This window comes from Cyclopterus lumpus, chromosome 11, assembly GCF_009769545.1.
Source record: "Cyclopterus lumpus isolate fCycLum1 chromosome 11, fCycLum1.pri, whole genome shotgun sequence".
In the NCBI taxonomy this organism is placed as follows: domain Eukaryota; kingdom Metazoa; phylum Chordata; class Actinopteri; order Perciformes; family Cyclopteridae; genus Cyclopterus; species Cyclopterus lumpus.
In genome coordinates this window covers 20,138,006-20,160,505 of record NC_046976.1, presented here as the reverse complement: position 1 = coordinate 20,160,505, position 22,500 = coordinate 20,138,006, and the positions used below count along the sequence as shown (strand labels likewise).

The 22,500-nt window shown below is 40.5% G+C and overlaps 1 long non-coding RNA gene and 2 gene segments (V, D, J or C); 1 reads left to right on the top strand and 2 right to left on the bottom strand.

Annotated features, from left to right (window-relative positions):
* Positions 1 to 6,543: 6,543 nt before the first annotated feature.
* Positions 6,544 to 14,390, bottom strand: LOC117738792. The segment is given in 4 exon segments: positions 6,544 to 7,020; positions 9,048 to 9,081; positions 13,826 to 14,148; positions 14,256 to 14,390. Coding segments are annotated over 4 exon segments (741 nt in total).
* On the top strand, positions 9,701 to 17,496 carry LOC117738794. The segment is given in 5 exon segments: positions 9,701 to 9,835; positions 9,943 to 10,246; positions 14,536 to 14,541; positions 15,009 to 15,046; positions 17,065 to 17,496. Coding segments are annotated over 5 exon segments (735 nt in total).
* Positions 17,497 to 18,807: 1,311 nt separating this feature from the next.
* LOC117738830 lies at positions 18,808 to 21,133 on the bottom strand. 2 transcript variants are annotated; one of them, XR_004610125.1, is made up of 3 exons: positions 19,856 to 19,969; positions 19,125 to 19,310; positions 18,808 to 18,925 (listed from the first exon to the last, which is right to left on the bottom strand). It is a non-coding gene; the product is annotated as an uncharacterized LOC117738830 (long non-coding RNA). The 2 variants fall into 2 exon arrangements; XR_004610126.1 differs by adding an exon at positions 21,037 to 21,133 and having other exon boundaries at positions 18,811 to 19,310; positions 19,856 to 20,772.
* Positions 21,134 to 22,500: the final 1,367 nt, after the last annotated feature.

The window sequence follows — 22,500 nt, the reverse complement described above, 5'->3', positions numbered from 1 at the left end:
CTTGGTCTGAGGAAATATTCTAATATTTAGAGATAGGATATTTGAGTTTTCTTAAACTGTAAGCCATAATCAGCAATAATAAAAGAATAAAAGGCTTGCACTATTTCAGTTGATTTGTAATGAATCCAGAATGCATGACATTTTTGCATTACAGAAAATAAAGAACTTTATCACAATATTCTAATTTTCTGAGACAGTCCTGTATATATATCTTAGTATTACTGCATCTCAGTGCTGCATTCGACACGGTCGACCATGACATACTACTAGACAGACTAAAAGTCAGGGTAGGACTTTCTGGCACGCCCCTTAACTGATTTGAATCCTACTTGAAGGACCGACAATACTTTGTGTCTGTAGCTAATTACACATCCGAGTTGACTAGGATGACATGTGGTGTTCCCCAAGGTTCAATGCTGGGGCCTCTTCGGTTTAACATCTACATGCTTCCACTGGCTCAGATTATGAAAAACAACAAAGTGTGTTATCAAAATTATGCAGACGACACACAAATCTATATAACTGTATCACCAGGGGACTATAATCCCATACAAGGGCTGGCTAAATGCATTGAAGAAATCAACAACTGGATGTGCCAGAATGTACTTCAATCAAATAAAGATAAAACAGAAGTCATTGTTTTTGGTCCCAAGGATGAATGATTGAAAGTCAATCACTGATGTTAAAGACCACAAACCAAGCCAGAAGTCTAGGTGTAGTTATGGATTCTGAAGAATATATCAAGGATTAGAGGATTTATGTCTCAACAGGATTTGGAGGACCTTGTCCATGCCTTCAGTAGACTTGACTACTGTAACGGTGCGTTCACAGGTCTCTGTAAAAAGTCAATCAGAAAGCTACAGCTCGAGTCCTCACTAAGACCAAGAGGCCTACATACATGTGTGATCTGCTGCTACCTTATGAACCATCCAGACCCCTCCGGTGGTCTGGGAGTGGTTTACTTCCTGGTCCAAGAGTCAGAACTAAACATGGAGAAGCAGCATTAATTTCTTCTGCTCCACACATCTGAAACAAGGTCCCTGAAAGCTGCAGGTCTGCTGAGACCCTCAGAGACCCTCAGAGACCCTCAGAGACCCTCAGAGACCCACAGAGACCCTCAACTCCTTTAAATCCAGATTGAAGACTTTTCTGTTTGCTGGTGCCTTTAATTGAACCAGATTCAAGGATATCAATCAATGTCTGCATCTCACTACTGCATTTTATTTATTTAACCGCATTGCAACTTATATTGTATTTCTTGCTTTTTGACAGTTTTTAATGTTTTAATGAATGTTCTTAATTGTTTTTAAATCTTGTTTTATTTTTGCATTGTGTTTTGATGCTTTAATGGTTTCATGTGACGCACTTTGAATTGCCTTGCTGTTGAAATGTGAAACACAAATAAACATCCTCTGAACATGGTGGAGGCAGTGCGATGTCATGGGCTGGTGTGGCTGCCAGTGGAACTGGGTCACATGGTGTCCATTGATGATGTCACAGCTGATAGAAGTAGCAGGATGAGTTGTGAGGTGTTCAGGGCTTTACTGTCTGCTCAGATTCAGCCAAATGCTGCAAAAGTGATTGGACGTTGCTTCTCAGTGCAGATGGATAATGACCAAAAACATACCCAAGAGCTTCTCAAGGCAAAGCAATGGAAGTCAGTCACCTGAGCTCAACCCCAGTGAGCTTTTCATTTACTCAAGATACACCTGAAGGCAGAAAGACCCACAAACAAGCAGCACCTGAAGGAGGCTCCAGTGAAGACCTGCAAAGCATCTGAAGGGAGGAAACTCAGCGTCTGGTGATGACTATGAGTGGAAGACTTCAGGCAATCTTTGACTGCAAAGGATTTTCCTCCAAGTATTACAAAGTGATCATTATATTCACTATTATGTTAGTTTGTCCAATTACTTCTGAACCTCTGACAATGTGGAGCACTGCGTAGAAAATGTCTGTAAATCCTAAACAGTCAATTCTATATTTTTGTTATATCCATTGAAATATAGCTGAGAGTCTTTTTTAACCACATATTGACTGTGTCATTTAAAATCTGTGTAAAGTCGTGTAAAGAGGAAAATGTGTTGTTTTACAGTCCAAATACGTAAGGCCCTGCCAGTATGACTCCATTATTCTTTCTAGTCATATGAAATTCAAAGAGTTTACACAGACAGTACTGAGTTTATTTTTAAATCTTTATTTATTTCCAAAGATTTAAAATTAACTCTTTCAACAGGCAGGTTATTACAGATGATCATTCGTCTTTTCTTTAGAACCATTGTGTCAGTGTTTTCTGAGATTATTCTTATGATATATACAACTAACAATCTTTGTTGAACTGTATATTAAGGGGTCAGATCAGTTTATTTGTAAATCCTTCTGTGTGCATTTGTAAATCGAATATAATTGTGAATTGTTCTGTGCGCATTTGTGAATCTTTGTGTTTGCATTTGTGAGTCTCTCTGTGTGCATTTGCAATTATTGAGACTGATCTGACCCCATAGTATATATCGGGACCGCATACTCATTTATCTCGTTCTTTCGAGATCTGGGATACAAGCGGCCGAAATGAGCTTCCTCCGTAGGGTGGCCGGGCTCAGCCTTAGAGATAGGGTAAGGAGCTCGGACATCAGGGGGGAGCTTGGAGTCGAGTCGCTGCTCCTTCGTGTCCAAAGGAGTCAGCTGAGGTGCATCTAGTCAGGATGCCTCCTGGACGCCTCCCATTAGAGGTTTTCCGGGCACGTCCAACTGGTAGGAGGCCCCGGGGAAGACCGAGGACACGCTGGAGGGATTATATCTCCCGGCTGGCCTTGGAACGCCTCGGGATCCCCCAGAATGAGCTGGAAAGTGTTGCGGGTGAGAGGGAAGCCTGGGTCGGCCTGCTGAACCTGCTGCCACCGCGACCCGACCCCGGATAAGAGCTGATAATGGATGGATGGATACTCATTTATGATTCATTCATTCATTGCTAATAATTCAATTCAATTCAGTTTATTTTGTATAGCCCAATATCACAAATTACAAACTCCCCTCAGAGGGCTTTACAATCTGTACACATACGACATCCCTGACCTTTGACCTCACATCGGATCAGGAAAAACTTCCCAAAAATAACCTTTCACAGGGAAAAAAGGGAAGAAACCTTCAGGAGAGCAACAGAGGAGGATCCCTCTCCCCGGATGGACAGAAGCAATAGATGTCATGTGTACAGAATGAACAGCATTTACAAAGTTACATAAACACATTACCTGAATATGACAATGTATGAATGGAACTCCAATCTATGAAACAGAAGGAGGTAGAGAGGAGGGGGGGCGGGGCATCAGCAGGGCCAACGGGAGGCCGGCTCACCAGGCATCAGACACCTCCAGGTCCAATGGACCCTATGAGACGTGAAGTCACAACGACTCCGGGGAGGAAGCAGAGTTAATAAGGTGCAATGGAGAGATGTAAATTCATCCATAAGGAGAGAGAGAAGAGGAGAGAGGTGCTCAGTGTATCCTAAAACATCCCCCAGCAGCCTATAAGCCTATAGCAGCATATCAAGGGGCTGGACCAGGGCAAACCTGATTCAGCCCTAACTATAAGCACTATTAAAGAGGAAAGTCTTAAGTCTATTCTTGAATGAGGTGACTGTGTCTGCCTCCCGGACTGAAAGTGGAAGCTGGTTCCATAAAAGAGGAGCTTGATAACTGAAGGCTCTTGCTCCCATACTATTTTTTAGGACTCTAGGAACCACAAGTAGCCCCGCATTTAGTGAGCGCAGCTCTCTAGTGGGGCAATATGGTACTACAAGCTCCTTAAGATATGATGGTGCATCACCAATCAAGGCTTTGTAGGTGAGGAGAAGAATTTTAAATGTGATTCTTGATTTTACAGGGAGCCAGTGCTAATACAGGAGTCATGTGATCTCTTTTCTTAGTTTTTGTGAGTACACGAGCTGCAGCATTCTGGATCAACTGGAGGGATTTAAGAGACTTATTAGGGCAGCCTGATAATAAGGAGTTGCAGTAATCTAGTCTGGAAGTAACAAACGCGTGAACCATCTTTTCTGCATCTTTTTGAGACAAGATGTGCCTGATTTTTGAAATGTTACGTAGATGAAAAAATGCGATCCTTGAGATTTGCTTAACGTGGGAGTTAAAGGACAAGTCTCGGTCAAAGATAACTAGAGATTCTTTACAGTGGTGTTGGATGCCAGGGAAATGCCATCTACAGAAACCACATCACCAGATAATTGATCTCTGAGGTGTTCAGGGCCCAGTAAAATAACTTCAGTTTTGTCTGAGTTTAACATCAGGAAGTTGCAGGTCATCCATGTTTTTATGTCTTTAAGACATTCTTGAATTTTAGCGAGCTGGTTGGTCTCCTCTGGTTTGATCGATAGATATAATTGAGTTAAGTTAAGTTTATGCAGTGTTTCCTGATAATATTGCCCAAAGGAAGCATATATAAGGTAAATAAAATTGGTCCAAGCACAGAACCTTGTGGAACTCCGTGATTAACGTTGGTGGTCATTGAGGATTCATCGTTTACAAATACAAATTGAGATCGATCTGATAAATAGGATTTAAACCAACTTAGTGCGGTACCTGAAATGCCAATCGACTGATCCAGTCTCTGTAATAGGATGTTATGATCAATGGTGTCGAACGCAGCACTAAGGTCTAATAATACCAGTACGGAGATGAGTCCTTTATCTGATGCAATTAGAAGGTCATTTGTAATCTTCATCAGTTCTGTCTCTGTGCTGTGGTGTTTTCTAAATCCTGACTGAAATAAACTATTCTGATGTAGAAAGTCACACAACTGATTTGCGACTACTTTCTCAAGGATCTTAGAGAGGAAGGGAAGGTTAGAGATCTGTCTGTAGTTAGCCAACACCTCTGGATTAAGAGTGGGCTTCTTCAGGAGAGGTTTAATTACAGCTACTTTGAAGGAATGTGGTACATGGCCTGTTAGCAAAGACACATTAACAATATCCAGCAGAGAGGTGCCAATTAAAGGCAACGCGTCTTTAAGCAGCCTCGTTGGGATGGGGTCCAAGAGACAGGTAGACGGTTTAGAAGTAGAAACCGTTGAGGACAATTGGTCTAGGTTAATGGGAGAAAAGCTATCCAAATATACACCAGGGCATACAGCCGTTTCCAAGGCCACTCCTCTTGATGACAGATCGGCACTGGTTGAGGGCAAGAGATCATCAATCTTGCCTTTAATAGTTCAAATCTTTTCATTGAAGAAGTTCATGAAGTCATTACTACTGAGGTCTATAGGAATACACGGCTCCACAGAGCTGTGACTCTGTCAGCCTGGCTACAGTGCTAAAGAGAACCCTGGGGTTGTTCTTATTTATCTCTATTACTGATGAGTAATAGGCTGCTCTGGCATTACGGAGAGCCTTTTTATATGTTTTAAGACTATCTCACCAAACTAAGAGTGATTCTTCCAGATTGGTGGAACGCCATATGCTTTCAAGCTTTCGTGAAGTTTGCTTTAGTTCTCGGGTCTGAGGGTTATACCAGGGAGCAAACCTCCTTTGCCTCACTGTCTTTTTCTTCAGTGGGGCCATCGAGTCTAGTGTCATTCTCAGTGAGCCTGTAGCACTATCGACAAGATGATCAATCTGGGACGGACTAAAGTTAGCACAGGAGTCCTCCGTCATATTGAGACGTGGTATTGAATCAAATGCAGAAGGAATCGCTTCTTTAAATTTAGCTACAGCACTGTCAGTTAGACATCTGGTGTAGAAACTTTTGAATAACGGTGTATACTCCGGGAGTATAAACTCAAAAGTTATGAGGTAATGGTCTGACAGAAGAGGGTTCTGTGGGAAACCTCCAAATGCTCAATGTCAATGCCAAATGTAAGAACAAGGTGGAGGGTGTGGCCAAAGCAGTGAGTGGGTTTCTGTACTCTCTGACAGAAGCCAATCGAGTCCAACAATGAGATAAATGCAATACTAAGGCAATCATTGTCAATATCCACATGAATATTAAAATCTCCTACAATAATAACCGTATCAGTGTTAAGGACTAAACTACAATACATAACATCCAGATATTTAGGAATGCCATGTGTCTTTTATTTGAGTGAATCCAAACTAATTTCAAGTTACTGATAAGGAATTGAATAATAATAATGTTAACCAATTTTGTCTCTCCATTTGTGATCTTTTTCTGTTGTCTTTGTTTGTGAGGTTTTAAAATAATAATAATTGGAAATGTGAATATTTTTTAGTAAAGGTAAAGTATAAATCTCATCTTTATGTTATGTCCCTTTATGCTGATGATATGCTATTATATTTTTATGATACTTGAAAAACTACATTGAAACTGTTGCAGATTTATTTAAATGCCATGTAAATGTGACCTTCATTCATCCTTTTTTACCATGCTATTCTTACCTTAGTTAATCATATGAGAATGGTTTATTAAATTGGGCCAAATAAATAGAAATTGTCCTTCATTTTACTTGATAGTCAATTAAAAACTTGTCAATATTAACAATGTCGACCACAACCTCTTTTTAAACAATAACATCCTCTTAAACAGTTTGAAGAGAAACCTTTTTATTATCCGAAAAGGTTGTCAGCATCATAACTAGCAAGAACATATCACTTTTTAAATCATGTATAATAAAAGAGGAAGAGTTGCTGAGACTGAAACCAGTAGCAGAGTCCCAGTGAGGCAGCTCAGGACTGGGAACACTGGTCTCTCCTCAGTGTCTCTGAGAGCGGAGTCTGGGAGCCCTGGGTGGCCTCACAGGTCACAGAGCCCACCTTCCTCCACTGGTCTGCAGGGAGCCTCAGGGTGCTGCTCCAGCTGTAGTGGCCGTCCTTCTCCAGCACCCCGGGGCTCCTGCTCTCCTCCCAGCTGCTGCTGCTGCTGCTGCTGCCGTCCACCTTCCAGGCCAGACTCCAGTCTGAGGGGAAGCCCTTGTTGGCCAGGCACATGAGCGTGGCCTTCCCCTGCTGCAGCTCCTCACTGGAGGGGGGCAGCACCGTCAGGGTGGGGGCGACATCACCTAGGAGACACCAATCAGCTTAGAGGACAGGGACCACACAGCTGTCAATCAACCACCAGACACGTGGACACCTTCACTGAGAGTTGATTTCCTCCTTGAAGGAGTTTCTGTCAGATGTTCTTTGTGCTCCACCAGTCACTCACTCACACATGGTTTCACTTCCCTTTAAGAAGCCTCTCATGCAGATCAGCACCGAGAGAATCATCATACAGAACGACCTGAAATATGTCAAACTACACTGGAGATAGAACATCAATATGTGGCCCCAAATTAAAACTGCATCATTGAAACCCTTAGCTGACTATTACTTTAATATATTTAGTCAAAAGGTCTTAAAGTGGATGTGAGTCATGATTCAAAACTGTTGCAAATTTGCAAGGTTTTAACCTTTTAAACCCCACGGCCCCAATTGGGCAAATATATTGATGTTATACATCAAATTAAACAAGAAAACTTGGGCTACAAGAATCAGTAAGCCATTTCCACACAACTCAAACACCAACTGAAAGAATTATTAAAATATCATAATCATCATTTTGTCAGGAGTCAGCCCACTCAGCACGTTTTCAGAACTAGCAACACGTAGCTCGGTGCTATCAGGAAAAGCCAGATAGCACAGAGCAAGAGGACTCCACATATATTCTGAATATCTTTAGAAAATCCTTCTGCACCAAAGCATCACCGAGATATGAGCCAAAGAACACAGCAACATGAATCGATTTAGCGCTTACAGTCACAAATGTTGCTTATCTTTGACTTTATTTGGAGAAAAAAACATTTGTTCTTCTTCTAATGAACAAAGACTGCTGTATTTGATGTATTGAACACCATAAGTAATATACAAGTGAAATATATGGTTTGGTACATGAGAAAATTCAAATTGCACAGATGGTGCCCAAATGCCCATTTCACCTAATTAATCTGTACTAAAACATCTCTAACTTTGTTCTGCTTTACTATTTCAAAGTCAAACTTTGCAGAGAGACTGGTCACATATTGTGCTGTGATCTTTGTGATTTTTGACCTTTGACCTTCATCCTTCCAAGAGATAATCATCCTTAAAGTGTTTTTTTTTCTAGGCGAAACTGGAAATTCAACTTTTGCTGTCTTTCGTCTTTATTTACTCTTAACCAGTAACAAATATAATAATATTTACTCATCTGAACAAAAGCACACATGGTTTGCCTTTATTATAACACCAACATTATTCAGATAGCCTTTGTGGTTGCTGAGATACACACTTTTTAGTTTGGGTATGTAATTTCGAGCAGAAACCTAGAAAGTAGGTCGGTGTTCAAATTAAACATCATCACATACACATCTTTATCTTTACTCTGTTCAATTTGATTTGAATCCTAATTTGTTTCAAAAACAGTTTTTATCGGAAATGAAATTGTATTCTCATAAAAAAAAGGTTTTTAAAGACTTCAAGTTTTCTCAGTTTCACATTTCATGGGGTTTAAATTTTAGGCCGACTTGAATGTGTAAAGAAAAGTTGAGTTAAGCTGCTCTGAGTTATAAAAACATGAACACTAAACGTGTGTTTAATAAAACTAAAGTATTTTATCTGCCTCGAACATCCTCAAACTGAATTTAAAACACAATTTTACTAAATCATATCTAGTAATTGTGTGCAGAAACTTACTTCCAGCATCCAGTCTGGTTCCTCCACCAAAAGTCCACCACAGGGACACAAAGTCCTTGAGCCTCCGTACAGAAACCTCTCATGGAGAGACACGGCTCTCTGACTCTGACTGAACCAAAACTACAAGCACTTCAGATGCAGCTGCACCATTAAAGTTGGAAGAAATGATTCTTTCCTCAGTTAAAAGTTTTACTTTTGTAATAATTAGTTTCTTTACTTTCTGTTGCTGGAGGGAACTTTGTTTCTTTGTGCAACATATTTGATGAAAACGTCCTCCATGAAAGTTAAAAGAAAACTATTTAACCTCCACTGTTGAATATAATAATGAATACAAAGACAGTCGACTTCTAAAAATAGTTAAATATTTGAACGTTTGACTTACTTCCAACATCCAGTCTGGTTCCTCCACCGAACGTCAACCACAGTGATACAAAGTCATTGAGCCGCCGTACAAAAACCTCTCATGTAGAGACACGGCTCTCTGACTCTGACACAAACACACTCACCAAACTCATCCACACTTTACACACTTCATGGAATAACTGGTCAACGTGTTCAACACTGATTCAGTAATCATACATATGATTTAACCTTTTATTTATTACATGTTAGACATCTAGGAGCAATATTAACTTGTCTTTTAGTAAAACTAATTGATGATTGATCAAGATATTCCTAAAGTAAAACATGAATTCTAAATGTAAATTATTGTTATAACTGCATGTTTCTTGTTCACTATAATAAATAAATAAATGGTAATTTTGTTTAATTTTGACCCCCAGTGATGTAGATTTGCGTTGTAGTGAATTAGAGGGATTTTACAAAACAATCTAGAGTAAAATGTGTCCATCAAACTCAAACTAAAGACTCAAACGAGCACCGACACATTCCTGATCAATACTCTGATGAAGTGATTGATCCATTGATCATCAGCATCATCACAGTAATCAAGTCCCTGTTGGAGTCCGTCAGAGCATTTCCATAGAGAGCCACTTTGCATCAGCAGCACCATGCTCCAGTGCTCTGGGAGAGTTTATAGTCCTGAGAGTTGAACCCTGGATGACTGACAGCTGTCCTTCATCACCACAGAAGACACAGAAATCCTCCTCATCAAAAACATGACTCTGATCTCCGTCCTCATCTGGACTCTCCTCTGCTGCTGCTTCACAGGTAAAGTCCAGAGAATCAAACTCCTCTCCTCTCTGAACATCCGTCCCTCTGAAGTGAAGGCGACTAAACCGTGACGCTGCTTTATGTCTTTGTCTCTGTGTCCTCAGAGTCCAGAGGACAGGTCACAGTGACTCAGCCTGGAGCAGTGAGCTCTGCTGTGGGAGGCTCCGTCTCCCTCTCCTGTCGGACCAGTCGGGATGTTTATGGCTCTAACTATTTAGCCTGGTACCAACAGAGAGATGGAGGAACTCCTAAACTGATCATTTACCTTGCTATCAATCGACAATCAGGGATTCCAGCTCGTTTTACAGGCAGTGGATCAAAGTCTGACTTCACTCTGACCATCAGTGGAGTCCAGGCTGAAGATGCAGCAGTTTACTACTGTCAGAGTTTTCATGTGATCAACAGTCAGTGGGTGTTCACACAGTGAAAAAGAGTCGTACAAAAACCTCCCTCAGTCAGACTGAACAGAAACTGAAGTGACTGCTGCAGCTGGAAGCTGCTGAAGAGACTGAAGACACACACACACACACACACACACACACACACACACAGACACACACACACACACACACACACACACACACACACACACACAGACACACGCACACTATACAGATTACTCACTGTATCTGTGGATCAATCTCAATGCATAAATAATAAAAATATAGGTATAAAGATGAATTATCTATGGACAACTTGGTCCTCCACCACTCTCAGTATCTTGTATTAAAACAGCTGTTTCTTCCCCAGAGAAGTTCTTTAGCCTCTCAGATATCTGTTCATTCACACCAGACGATCCGCCTGTTTGCCGATTAAATAGTTAAAAGTCAAACATTGTATTAATGTTGAAGACATTACAGATGTTTTGGAAAGAAGGAAACATTTTTCCTTTTGACTTGATAAACGTCTTCAAAACTGTCATTCCTAGAATGAACCCTTAACAGGAGATCCATTAGGTTTAAAACAAAAAAGAAAAAACTGAATTTTATATAAAGCCTTCAGTGGATTTGTGTCAATCTGGATTCACAGGAGCTGAAGGTCTCTGAGGGTCTCTGAGGGTCTCTGAAGGTCTCTAAGGGTCTCTGTGGGTCTCTGAGGGTCTCTGATGGTCTGAGGGTCTCAGCAGACCTGCAGCTTTCAGGGACCTTGTTCCAGATATGTGGAGCACAAGACCTGAACGCTGCTTCTCCATGTTTATTTCTGACTCTCGGACCAGGAAGTAAACCACTCCCAGACCACCTGAGGGGTCAGGATGGTTCATAAGGTAGCAGCAGATCACACATGTATGTAGGCCCAAAACCATTCAGTGCTTCATAAACCAGCAGCAGCATTTTAAAGTCAATTCTTTGTTGGACAGGAAGCCAGTGCAAAGAGCTCAGAACTGGAGTGATGTGATCCACTTTCCTGGTCTGAGTGAGGACTTGAGCTGCAGCTCTGATTGACTTTTTAAAGAGACCTGTGAACACACCGTTACACACACACACACACACACACACACACACACATATTTAACATTACATAATATCCACAGCTGCCTCCATCTCAACCAGTGGAGTGGACAGCAGTACATCAGCAGGTGTTGGACAGATTGGTTGACACACTGTCAGATCCTCCAGTAATGGCATAGCCTGATCTTGAGAAGCCATTGGTGCTACATGTTGATGCATCTGAGGAAGGGCTTGGAGTCGTTTTGTATCAGGGACATTGAGAGTAATAAGATATGGATCGCGAACGCTGACTCCCACAGAGAAGACCTACAGACTCCATTCCGGGAAGCTTGAATTCCTAGCTCTCAAACGTGCTGTAACTGAGCGATTCCCCCATTATCTCTTCCATGCTCCTAACTTTACCGTGTACAGCAATAATAATCCGTTGACGTACGTGATGAATGTCTGTGTGTGTGCTGGAAGCTGCTGAAGAGACTGAAGACACACACACAGACACACACACACACACACACACACAGACACACACACCACAGTTGGTTAAGTGGTCTATACAGATTACTCACTGTATCTGTGGATCAATCTCAATGCATAAATAATCAAAATATAGGTATAAAGATGAATTATCTTATCTTAATAAGTCATTAATCCTTATCCAAGTGAAGACGAGGCCACTCCCTCAGGAGGCATTTGACCGTCGTTGCCTCTTTGGTTTTGTCTTTGCATCTCAGGCGTTCGTGCTGTTGTTTTAGAGCGATGACTCAACTGGTATTGGTTTCACAGTTGTTTCACATCTATTAGTCAGTTCAGCTAACACATCTACATTACATGTGGTGTAATCCAATCAGTGTCACCTTTGTTCTGAGCAGGCAGTCCTTCTCCAACCGCTGCAATGTCGTCTGGGTTACACTCCTCTGTGCATTCTTTCATTATCTTGACCATTTCTGCTGGTTGACGGGATAAGAAGTCTGCATCACAGTTGACAGTTCCTGGTCTGTATTTCAGAGTGAAGTGGACATCTGCTAACTCTGACACCCAGCGATGTCCCACAGCATTTAGTTTAGCCGTCTTCATCACGTACGTCAACGGATTATTATTGCTGTACACGGTAAAGTTAGGAGCATGGAAGAGATAATGGGGGAATCGCTCAGTTACAGCACGTTTGAGAGCTAGGAATTCAAGCTTCCCGGAATGGAGTCTGTAGGTCTTCTCTGTGGGAGTCAGCGTTCGCGATCCATATCCTATTACTCTCAATGTCCCTGATACAAAACGACTCCAAGCCCTTCCTCAGATGCATCAACATGTAGCACCAATGGCTTCTCAAGATCAGGCTATGCCATTACTGGAGGATCTGACAGTGTGTCAACCAATCTGTCCAACACCTGCTGATGTACTGCTGTCCACTCCACTGGTTGAGATGGAGGCAGCTGTGGATATTATGTAATGTTAAATATGTGTGTGTGTGTGTGTGTGTGTGTGTGTGTGTGTGTAACGGTGTGTTCACAGGTCTCTTTAAAAAGTCAATCAGAGCTGCAGCTCAAGTCCTCACTCAGACCAGGAAAGTGGATCACATCACTCCAGTTCTGAGCTCTTTGCACTGGCTTCCTGTCCAACAAAGAATTGACTTTAAAATGCTGCTGCTGGTTTATGAAGCACTGAATGGTTTTGGGCCTACATACATGTGTGATCTGCTGCTACCTTATGAACCATCCTGACCCCTCAGGTGGTCTGGGAGTGGTTTACTTCCTGGTCCGAGAGTCAGAAATAAACATGGAGAAGCAGCGTTCAGGTCTTGTGCTCCACATATCTGGAACAAGGTCCCTGAAAGCTGCAGGTCTGCTGAGACCCTCAGACCATCAGAGACCCTCAGAGACCCACAGAGACCCTTAGAGACCTTCAGAGACCCTCAGAGACCCTCAGAGACCTTCAGCTCCTGTGAATCCAGATTGACACAAATCCACTGAAGGCTTTATATAAAATTCAGTTTTTTCTTTTTTGTTTTAAACCTAATGGATCTCCTGTTAAGGGTTCATTCTAGGAATGACAGTTTTGAAGACGTTTATCAAGTCAAAAGGAAAAATGTTTCCTTCTTTCCAAAACATCTGTAATGTCTTCAACATTAATACAATGTTTGACTTTTAACTATTTAATCGGCAAACAGGCGGATCGTCTGGTGTGAATGAACAGATATCTGAGAGGCTAAAGAACTTCTCTGGGGAAGAAACAGCTGTTTTAATACAAGATACTGAGAGTGGTGGAGGAACAAGTTGTCCATAGATAATTCATCTTTATACCTATATTTTTATTATTTATGCATTGAGATTGATCCACAGATACAGTGAGTAATCTGTATAGTGTGTGTGTGTCTGTGTGTGTGTGTGTGTGTGTGTGTGTGTGTGTGTCTGTGTGTGTGTGTGTGTGTGTGTGTGTGTGTGTGTGTGTGTGTCTTCAGTCTCTTCAGCAGCTTCCAGCTGCAGCAGTCACTTCAGTTTCTGTTCAGTCTGACTGAGGGAGGTTTTTGTACGACTCTTTTTCACTGTGTGAACACATACTGACTGTTGATGTAATGAAAACTCTGACAGTAGTAAACTGCTGCATCTTCAGCCTGGACTCCACTGATGGTCAGAGTGAAGTCAGACTTTGATCCACTGCCTGTAAAACGAGCTGGAATCCCTGATTGTCGATTGATAGCACGGTAAATGATCAGTTTAGGAGTTCCTCCATCTCTCTGTTGGTACCAGGCTAAACTGTGGTATCCGCCATAGTAATAAACATCCCGACTGGTCCGACAGGAGAGGGAGACGGAGCCTCCCACAGCAGAGCTCACTGCTCCAGGCTGAGTCACTGTGACCTGTCCTCTGGACTCTGAGGACACAGAGACAAAGACATAAAGCAGCGTCACGGTTTAGTCGCCTTCACTTCAGAGGGACGGATGTTCAGAGAGGAGAGGAGTTTGATTCTCTGGACTTTACCTGTGAAGCAGCAGCAGAGGAGAGTCCAGATGAGGACGGAGATCAGAGTCATGTTTTTGATGAGGAGGATTTCTGTGTCTTCTGTGGTGATGAAGGACAGCTGTCAGTCATCCAGGGTTCAACTCTCAGGACTATAAACTCTCCCAGAGCACTGGAGCATGGTGCTGCTGATGCAAAGTGGCTCTCTATGGAAATGCTCTGACGGACTCCAACAGGGACTTGATTACTGTGATGATGCTGATGATCAATGGATCAATCACTTCATCAGAGTATTGATCAGGAATGTGTCGGTGCTCGTTTGAGTCTTTAGTTTGAGTTTGATGGACACATTTTACTCTAGATTGTTTTGTAAAATCCCTCTAATTCACTACAACGCAAATCTACATCACTGGGGGTCAAATTTAAACAACATCTCTTTAGTTAACACCTCAAAGTATGAAATAAACTAGAGTTTATGATCAATATTTACATTTGGAAGGAATTCATGTTTTACTTTAGGAATATCTTGATCAATCATCAATTAGTTTTACTAAAAGACAAGTTAATATTGCTCCTAGATGTCTAACATGTAATAAATAAAAGGTTAAATCATATGTATGATTACTGAATCAGTGTTGAACACGTTGACCAGTTATTCCATGAAGTGTGTAAAGTGTGGATGAGTTTGGTGAGTGTGTTTGTGTCAGAGTCAGAGAGCCGTGTCTCTACATGAGAGGTTTTTGTACGGCGGCTCAATGACTTTGTATCACTGTGGTACACGTTCGGTGGAGGAACCAGACTGGATGTTGGAAGTAAGTCAAACGTTCAAATATTTAACTATTTTTAGAAGTCGATTGTCTTTGTATTCATTATTATATTCAACAGTGGAGGAAAAATAGTTTTCTTTTAACTTTCATGGAGGACGTTTTCATCAAATATGTTGCACAAAGAAACAAAGTTCCCTTCAGCAACAGAAAGTAAAGAAACTAATTATTACAAAAGTAAAACTTTAAACTGAGGAAAGAATCATTTCTTCCAACTTTAATGGTGCAGCTGCATCTGAAGTGCTTGTAGTTTTGGTTCAGTCAGAGTCAGAGAGCCGTGTCTCTCCATGAGAGGTTTCTGTACGGAGGCTCAAGGACTTTGTGTCCCTGTGGTGGACTTTTGGTGGAGGAACCAGACTGGATGCTGGAAGTAAGTTTCTGCACACAATTACTAGATATGATTTAGTAAAATTGTGTTTTAAATTCAGTTTGAGGATGTTCGAGGCAGATAAAATACTTTAGTTTTATTAAACACACGTTTAGTGTTCATGTTTTTATAACTCAGAGCAGCTTAACTCAACTTTTCTTTACACATTCAAGTCGTCCTAAAATTTAAACCCCATGAAATGTGAAACTGAGAAAACTTGAAGTCTTTAAAAACCTTTTTTTTATGAGAATACAATTTCATTTCCGATAAAAACTGTTTTTGAAACAAATTAGGATTCAAATCAAATTGAACAGAGTAAAGATAAAGATGTGTATGTGATGATGTTTAATTTGAACACCGACCTACTTTCTAGGTTTCTGCTCGAAATTACATACCCAAACTAAAAAGTGTGTATCTCAGCAACCACAAAGGCTATCTGAATAATGTTGGTGTTATAATAAAGGCAAACCATGTGTGCTTTTGTTCAGATGAGTAAATATTATTATATTTGTTACTGGTTAAGAGTAAATAAAGACGAAAGACAGCAAAAGTTGAATTTCCAGTTTCGCCTAGAAAAAAAAACACTTTAAGGATGATTATCTCTTGGAAGGATGAAGGTCAAAGGTCAAAAATCACAAAGATCACAGCACAATATGTGACCAGTCTCTCTGCAAAGTTTGACTTTGAAATAGTAAAGCAGAACAAAGTTAGAGATGTTTTAGTACAGATTAATTAGGTGAAATGGGCATTTGGGCACCATCTGTGCAATTTGAATTTTCTCATGTACCAAACCATATATTTCACTTGTATATTACTTATGGTGTTCAATACATCAAATACAGCAGTCTTTGTTCATTAGAAGAAGAACAAATGTTTTTTTCTCCAAATAAAGTCAAAGATAAGCAACATTTGTGACTGTAAGCGCTAAATCGATTCATGTTGCTGTGTTCTTTGGCTCATATCTCGGTGATGCTTTGGTGCAGAAGGATTTTCTAAAGATATTCAGAATATATGTGGAGTCCTCTTGCTCTGTGCTATCTGGCTTTTCCTGATAGCACCGAGCTACGTGTTGCTAGTTCTGAAAACGTGCTGACTCCTGACAAAATGATGATTATGATATTTTAATAATTCTTTCAGTTGGTGTTTGAGTTGTGTGGAAATGGCTTACTGATTCTTGTAGCCCAAGTTTTCTTGTTTAATTTGATGTATAACATCAATATATTTGCCCAATTGGGGCCGTGGGGTTTAAAAGGTTAAAACCTTGCAAATTTGCAACAGTTTTGAATCATGACTCACATCCACTTTAAGACCTTTTGACTAAATATATTAAAGTAATAGTCAGCTAAGGATTTCAATGATGCAGTTTTAATTTGGGGCCACATATTGATGTTCTATCTCCAGTGTAGTTTGACATATTTCAGGTCGTTCTGTATGATGATTCTCTCGGTGCTGATCTGCATGAGAGGCTTCTTAAAGGGAAGTGAAACCATGTGTGAGTGAGTGACTGGTGGAGCACAAAGAACATCTGACAGAAACTCCTTCAAGGAGGAAATCAACTCTCAGTGAAGGTGTCCACGTGTCTGGTGGTTGATTGACAGCTGTGTGGTCCCTGTCCTCTAAGCTGATTGGTGTCTCCTAGGTGATGTCGCCCCCACCCTGACGGTGCTGCCCCCCTCCAGTGAGGAGCTGCAGCAGGGGAAGGCCACGCTCATGTGCCTGGCCAACAAGGGCTTCCCCTCAGACTGGAGTCTGGCCTGGAAGGTGGACGGCAGCAGCAGCAGCAGCAGCAGCAGCTGGGAGGAGAGCAGGAGCCCCGGGGTGCTGGAGAAGGACGGCCACTACAGCTGGAGCAGCACCCTGAGGCTCCCTGCAGACCAGTGGAGGAAGGTGGGCTCTGTGACCTGTGAGGCCACCCAGGGCTCCCAGACTCCGCTCTCAGAGACACTGAGGAGAGACCAGTGTTCCCAGTCCTGAGCTGCCTCACTGGGACTCTGCTACTGGTTTCAGTCTCACTCTGTAACTGTCTCTGTCTTTTATTTGACACAATAAAACAATTTAATAACAATATCTACCAGCTTGTTGCAGTGTTTAAATATTATTTCAGTGTTTCCAGATAATAAAGACGTGTTCATTCAATCAGCGGTTTTCATGTTTATTATTATCAAAGTGTCGGAATGATTTTCTCTGAATAGTAATTTTACATCCTGAAGAACTGAGATGATGAACATGTTTTAATTTCTCCATCATGACTGTGGAAAGAGTTTAAGATTACATGATAAAAGTCTATATATTTATTTTATAAAAATTGTGAACTCATCCTGTCACAATAGATATGAACCCCTTCAAAACGGGTTCTTTTATAGTTATTATAGATTCATCGGTAATAATACAAATTTGGAACAAAACTCACGATAGTAAGATATCAATGATAAATCATCCAGTCATCTTTTATTACTGAAGTGGTTTAATAACAACTGTAGTATTTTATTTGTTATGGGATTATTGAAGGAACATGCATTAACCTTTAAATAAAACTACAAAAGTCTGACTTTCTTTATTCAATCTGAAATATAAATCAGTACATCATCAGCATAAAGAGAAATAAAATTAGCGTGATTTGTAATTCTGACTTATTATACTATTATTATTCATGCACTGCTTCTGCTGAAGACCAACATACATTAATAAAGAGATGACAAAAGGACAGAAGAAGAATGTTACCGACTTACATTCACCATAAATATTGTTTTGTTTTCAGTCACAAGATATATGTGTGTGCTTTAATACAAAATCACTTGCAAATTACAAAAATATATTATCAACATCATTTTGTAATGATGTAACATGTTGGAATTAATTTAAAAAGTGACTGTGTTGGACTAAGGAAAAAAATGTTTTAAAAATATATATATATATATATATATAACAAACACTTTCACTGTTCATGTGTTATTCTACTCTGTGGATCAAACTTATTAAAGAATTAAAATCATACTTTAACAGAGGTTAGCTTTGATGTGCAGCAGATTGTCTGAAAACAAATAATGTCTCAAATATATAAGCTTTCAGCTTAAATACAGTATATTTAGAGTTGACAATTCAAAATAAAACATTATGAAATACGTTTTAGTTTCTATCTGTTGAGTCACATCAGTTCCTCTCCAGCTGAGGAGGTTTCTGTACGACGGTGTTTCACTGTCTGAACGGGGAGCTGCTACCCTGCTGACATTAATAATCTGCTGCATCTTCAGTCTGAACTCCACTGATGGTCAAAGTGAAGTCAGTTCCAGATCCACTTCCACTGAAACCATCTGAAACTCCAGACTGACGGGATTGAGCATTATAAATAAGGAGTTTGGGAGATTCTCCTTGTTTCTGAAGGTACCAGTGAAGCCAGTTACCAACACTTGAACTGGTTCTACATCTGATGGAGACAGTCTGTCCTGGAACAACAGACTGAGATCCAGGAGACTGAGTCAGGAGGATTTCTCCTGATGAATCTGGAAAACACGAATAAGAGCAGAAGGGTTATTGAGACGACTCCAGTTTGGAGAAAGATGATCAACATCCCAACAGAAGAGTGTGGTTTCTTTAACACGGAGAACCGATGGAAGAAGGTCAACGCTGCTTGTTTCCGTGTTTCTCCATCGCAGCAGAACACGGCGGTGGAGAACCAGAGCTTCCAGAAGAGAGTCTCACCCTGAACAAGGAGCCCCAGGGTGGTCAGCAGTAGAGTCAGTGACATCATCATTGTCAGTGTCTCTGAAAGGCCTGGACAGCCACTGATCAACATGGCCTCTTAACGGCTGGGAGCAGAGAGGCAGGACACATATGAAACACAGTGAAGTGTAGCTGTCCTCCACACGTCAGGGTGCTTCCTCCTCACTGGTGGAAATGATTGGATATAAACTGGTAAGAAATAAAGAAAGAGCTTCTCTTTCTCTCTTGACATGTTTCAACAGGGACGTTTTCCTGCTTGTGTTGATGGTTTCAACACTTTAAAACAATAAAGATGGTATTATGTGTATTATGTGGACATGAATCGTACATTACAAGCATTAGTAATATTTAGTGCACAAAAATCACAAAAGTGATATGTCAATTTATTCCAGGTTATTTTAAAATCCTTTTTAAGTTTGTAGATTATTCCTTTAAAGGCGTTCCAGTTGTATCTATATTACCTATATCCATATACACATGGGAGGAACATTTCAATGTTGATTCACAAAGCTCTCTGTTATCACTTATTATTATGGGTATGCTACCATAATCTGCTGGTATTGCATCATTAAGCCACTCCAATCTTAATGATTGTAATAATAAATGTGTGTAAAGAACTCCTTCATTCCTTCTTTATCACAGCATATATTTTCATGAACATGAAAATTAAAAGTTGTCTTCATTTTCATTTTCCAAAGCGTTCAACCTACCAGGCTGTGTTGGAAGATGGAGGTGAATAAACAGGAAAGAGGAACAGAAACGTTCTTCTGATTCTTACTGAAACAGAAACATGGCGGTTTGTGGTAGTTTCACTCTGCTGCACTTATGAATCCCATTTGGACCATCTGGTGGCTGCAGATTCAAAGTTGAATTATGTTATTTAATGGTGACATCTTCTGGTGCAGAAGGGACATTGCTTCATGTTCAGGGGAAGCTTCGTTGATTCCAGGAGCAGGAAGCAGTTTGGGAAAGTCTTAATTGTGGCTTCATCATAGTTGGATGGACCTTCATCTTCACTGTGTCTATTTTATATGGAATGGCCTTGTTTCCCAAAATAACAGCAAAATAAGGACGGCAACTAAAAACCTATATCTTCTTTGTCTTGTACTTAAAAAAAAAATCTAATTCACCAATTAAGTTTCTTTTTTTTGGAACTCACCAACTTTTTGGATTGTATTCTGTGATATGTTGTAATAACAATACAAACCATGTACAAAGCAGCATAATTATAAACTCTACGGTGGAACGGGAAGGCACAACAACAACAACAACAACAACAACAACAACAACAAAAGCTTTAGAACTATAACATAGTCATCTTACCACCAGGCTGAAAAGCAGCTTTTTACTGAGTAAACTAAAGAATAATTTAAACTGGAAGCTCTGGCTATGTCTCATGTTTACACATGTAGTATGTACAATAGTAACACATTACTGCTTTTATGAGTCGTGTAATCATCTGAACTTTAAGCTCTGTTGTTTTGTATCATTTAATGTCACTATTCTCTACTATGGGTGCAGTACTCACAGATGGCCATGGGGTTGAGGGGGGCGCTCTTCAATACCTGCAGCTGGTTGTCAGCTGTGAAGTCCACGGGACCTACAACCAGGTCAGAACACCTCGTACCTCTATGGTTGAATATTGATTAAATATTATTAAATATATTGTTATTTAAATATACAATATTCAATAGAATATTGATTAAATAAATACCAATTTCGAAAGTTATTCCATAAAAAGAGCCTTAAATACTTCAATTTCTTTGATTCTGAATGATTTTTTCAATGCAGTTCCTTCAAAATTCAAATAAAATTCGATCAAAAACACAAACTTTCTAATAAAATATCAAACTAATTAGCAAAAAGCCAACATATTGCTAATAAGTAACACCCATTTCCAATCATCATCTTGCCCATTGTGCATCCTGGCCCTCTTTATTAGTTTGCTCCTCTTCCATTCGGTTCACGGCTCATATACGGTGTTGTTGTTGTTGTTGTTGTTGTTGTTGTTGTTGTTGATTACATACAAGGTTTAGTCTCAACTGGTGGGAAGGAGGTTTCTTTTAATATTTACTGAACCGTCGCCCCCGACATGTTGGAGGACAGCAGCGGTCTGTTTGTCTTTTTACCGTAAATAATGTGACGTCATAAACGTCAGAGAGCAACTTCATGCACGCCACAACACGACCGGATATCACACGCGGCTTTGCCTTCAGAATAAAAGCCCACCGTTGAGCGTGCTGCTGTTATGCCCTTTGTTCTTCGACAACGGGGAGTACAAACACAGTGGACACTGGTTGTCTGTGTTTTCAATACACGCACTCTTTAATTAACACATTATGCAAATTAACTGCACCGTTTCCTAAAAATAATAACAACAATCTGTTTTCTATCTTCGCCAACATAACGTTTCACGTTTTGAGAAGAAATACTCTGGCGTGGTTGTTTCTTACAGTACTTTATTTCTGTAGGTAAGTCCTTGTTTGTAACGTGTTAATAAATCCACTAATTCTTTGGTCATTTATTCTGGTCAGAAGTCGCAGATGTTTCCTTTCGGGGCTTTTATTTTGAAACAAAGGCCCTGAACGCATCTGGGAGCTGCTCCAGACGGACAGTTGAGACGGGGAGAGGAGCTTCACTGGGAGTTTAGTGTTCTCCGTTCACTCCACATTGAAAGTGCATTGTTATTTTCTTTACTTTTACCATCTATACCTTTTGTTGTTGTTGTTGTTGTTGTTGTTGCTGCTGCTGCTGCTGCTGTCGTCATGTCGACCCCCGGGAGCTCCCTGGCCTGTGAGGGGATGTACTCCAAACTGATTGACGACGACGGCGCATGTGAGGATCCGAGCCGCGGACCAGATGTGGGGCTCGGTGGTAAGTAGAGTCCGAAGTATTTAAAAGTATTTAATGTCACTTCGTGGAGGGATTTAAAATAACTTCCTGTTGATGTTGTTGTTGTTGCTTTTACTTGCAGCTTAATATTGGAGTTACTTTTATTTGGGGTCCTTCTTGTTTTTCTTTAAGACAGAATGTGTAAAACACAATTTTGCCCATTTTTGTTTGTATTATACAGCAACGATTTGGTTTGCATTCTTTATGGTTATTTCTTTATTGTTTATTATGATACTTGCTATGGCTGCTAGTAATGATTATTCATCACCAATGAATCTGTAGATTGTTCAAGTTAGAAAGACAGTACAGACTAGCATTCTAGTATAACTAAATACAGCAGATACAGTAGTAATATAGCAGAGAAACCTCTTTAAAGAATATACTCAGCAAGATACAGGAAGTCCCAGAAGTCAGTGGACACACAGCTCAGATGCACACACACACACACACACACACTCACACA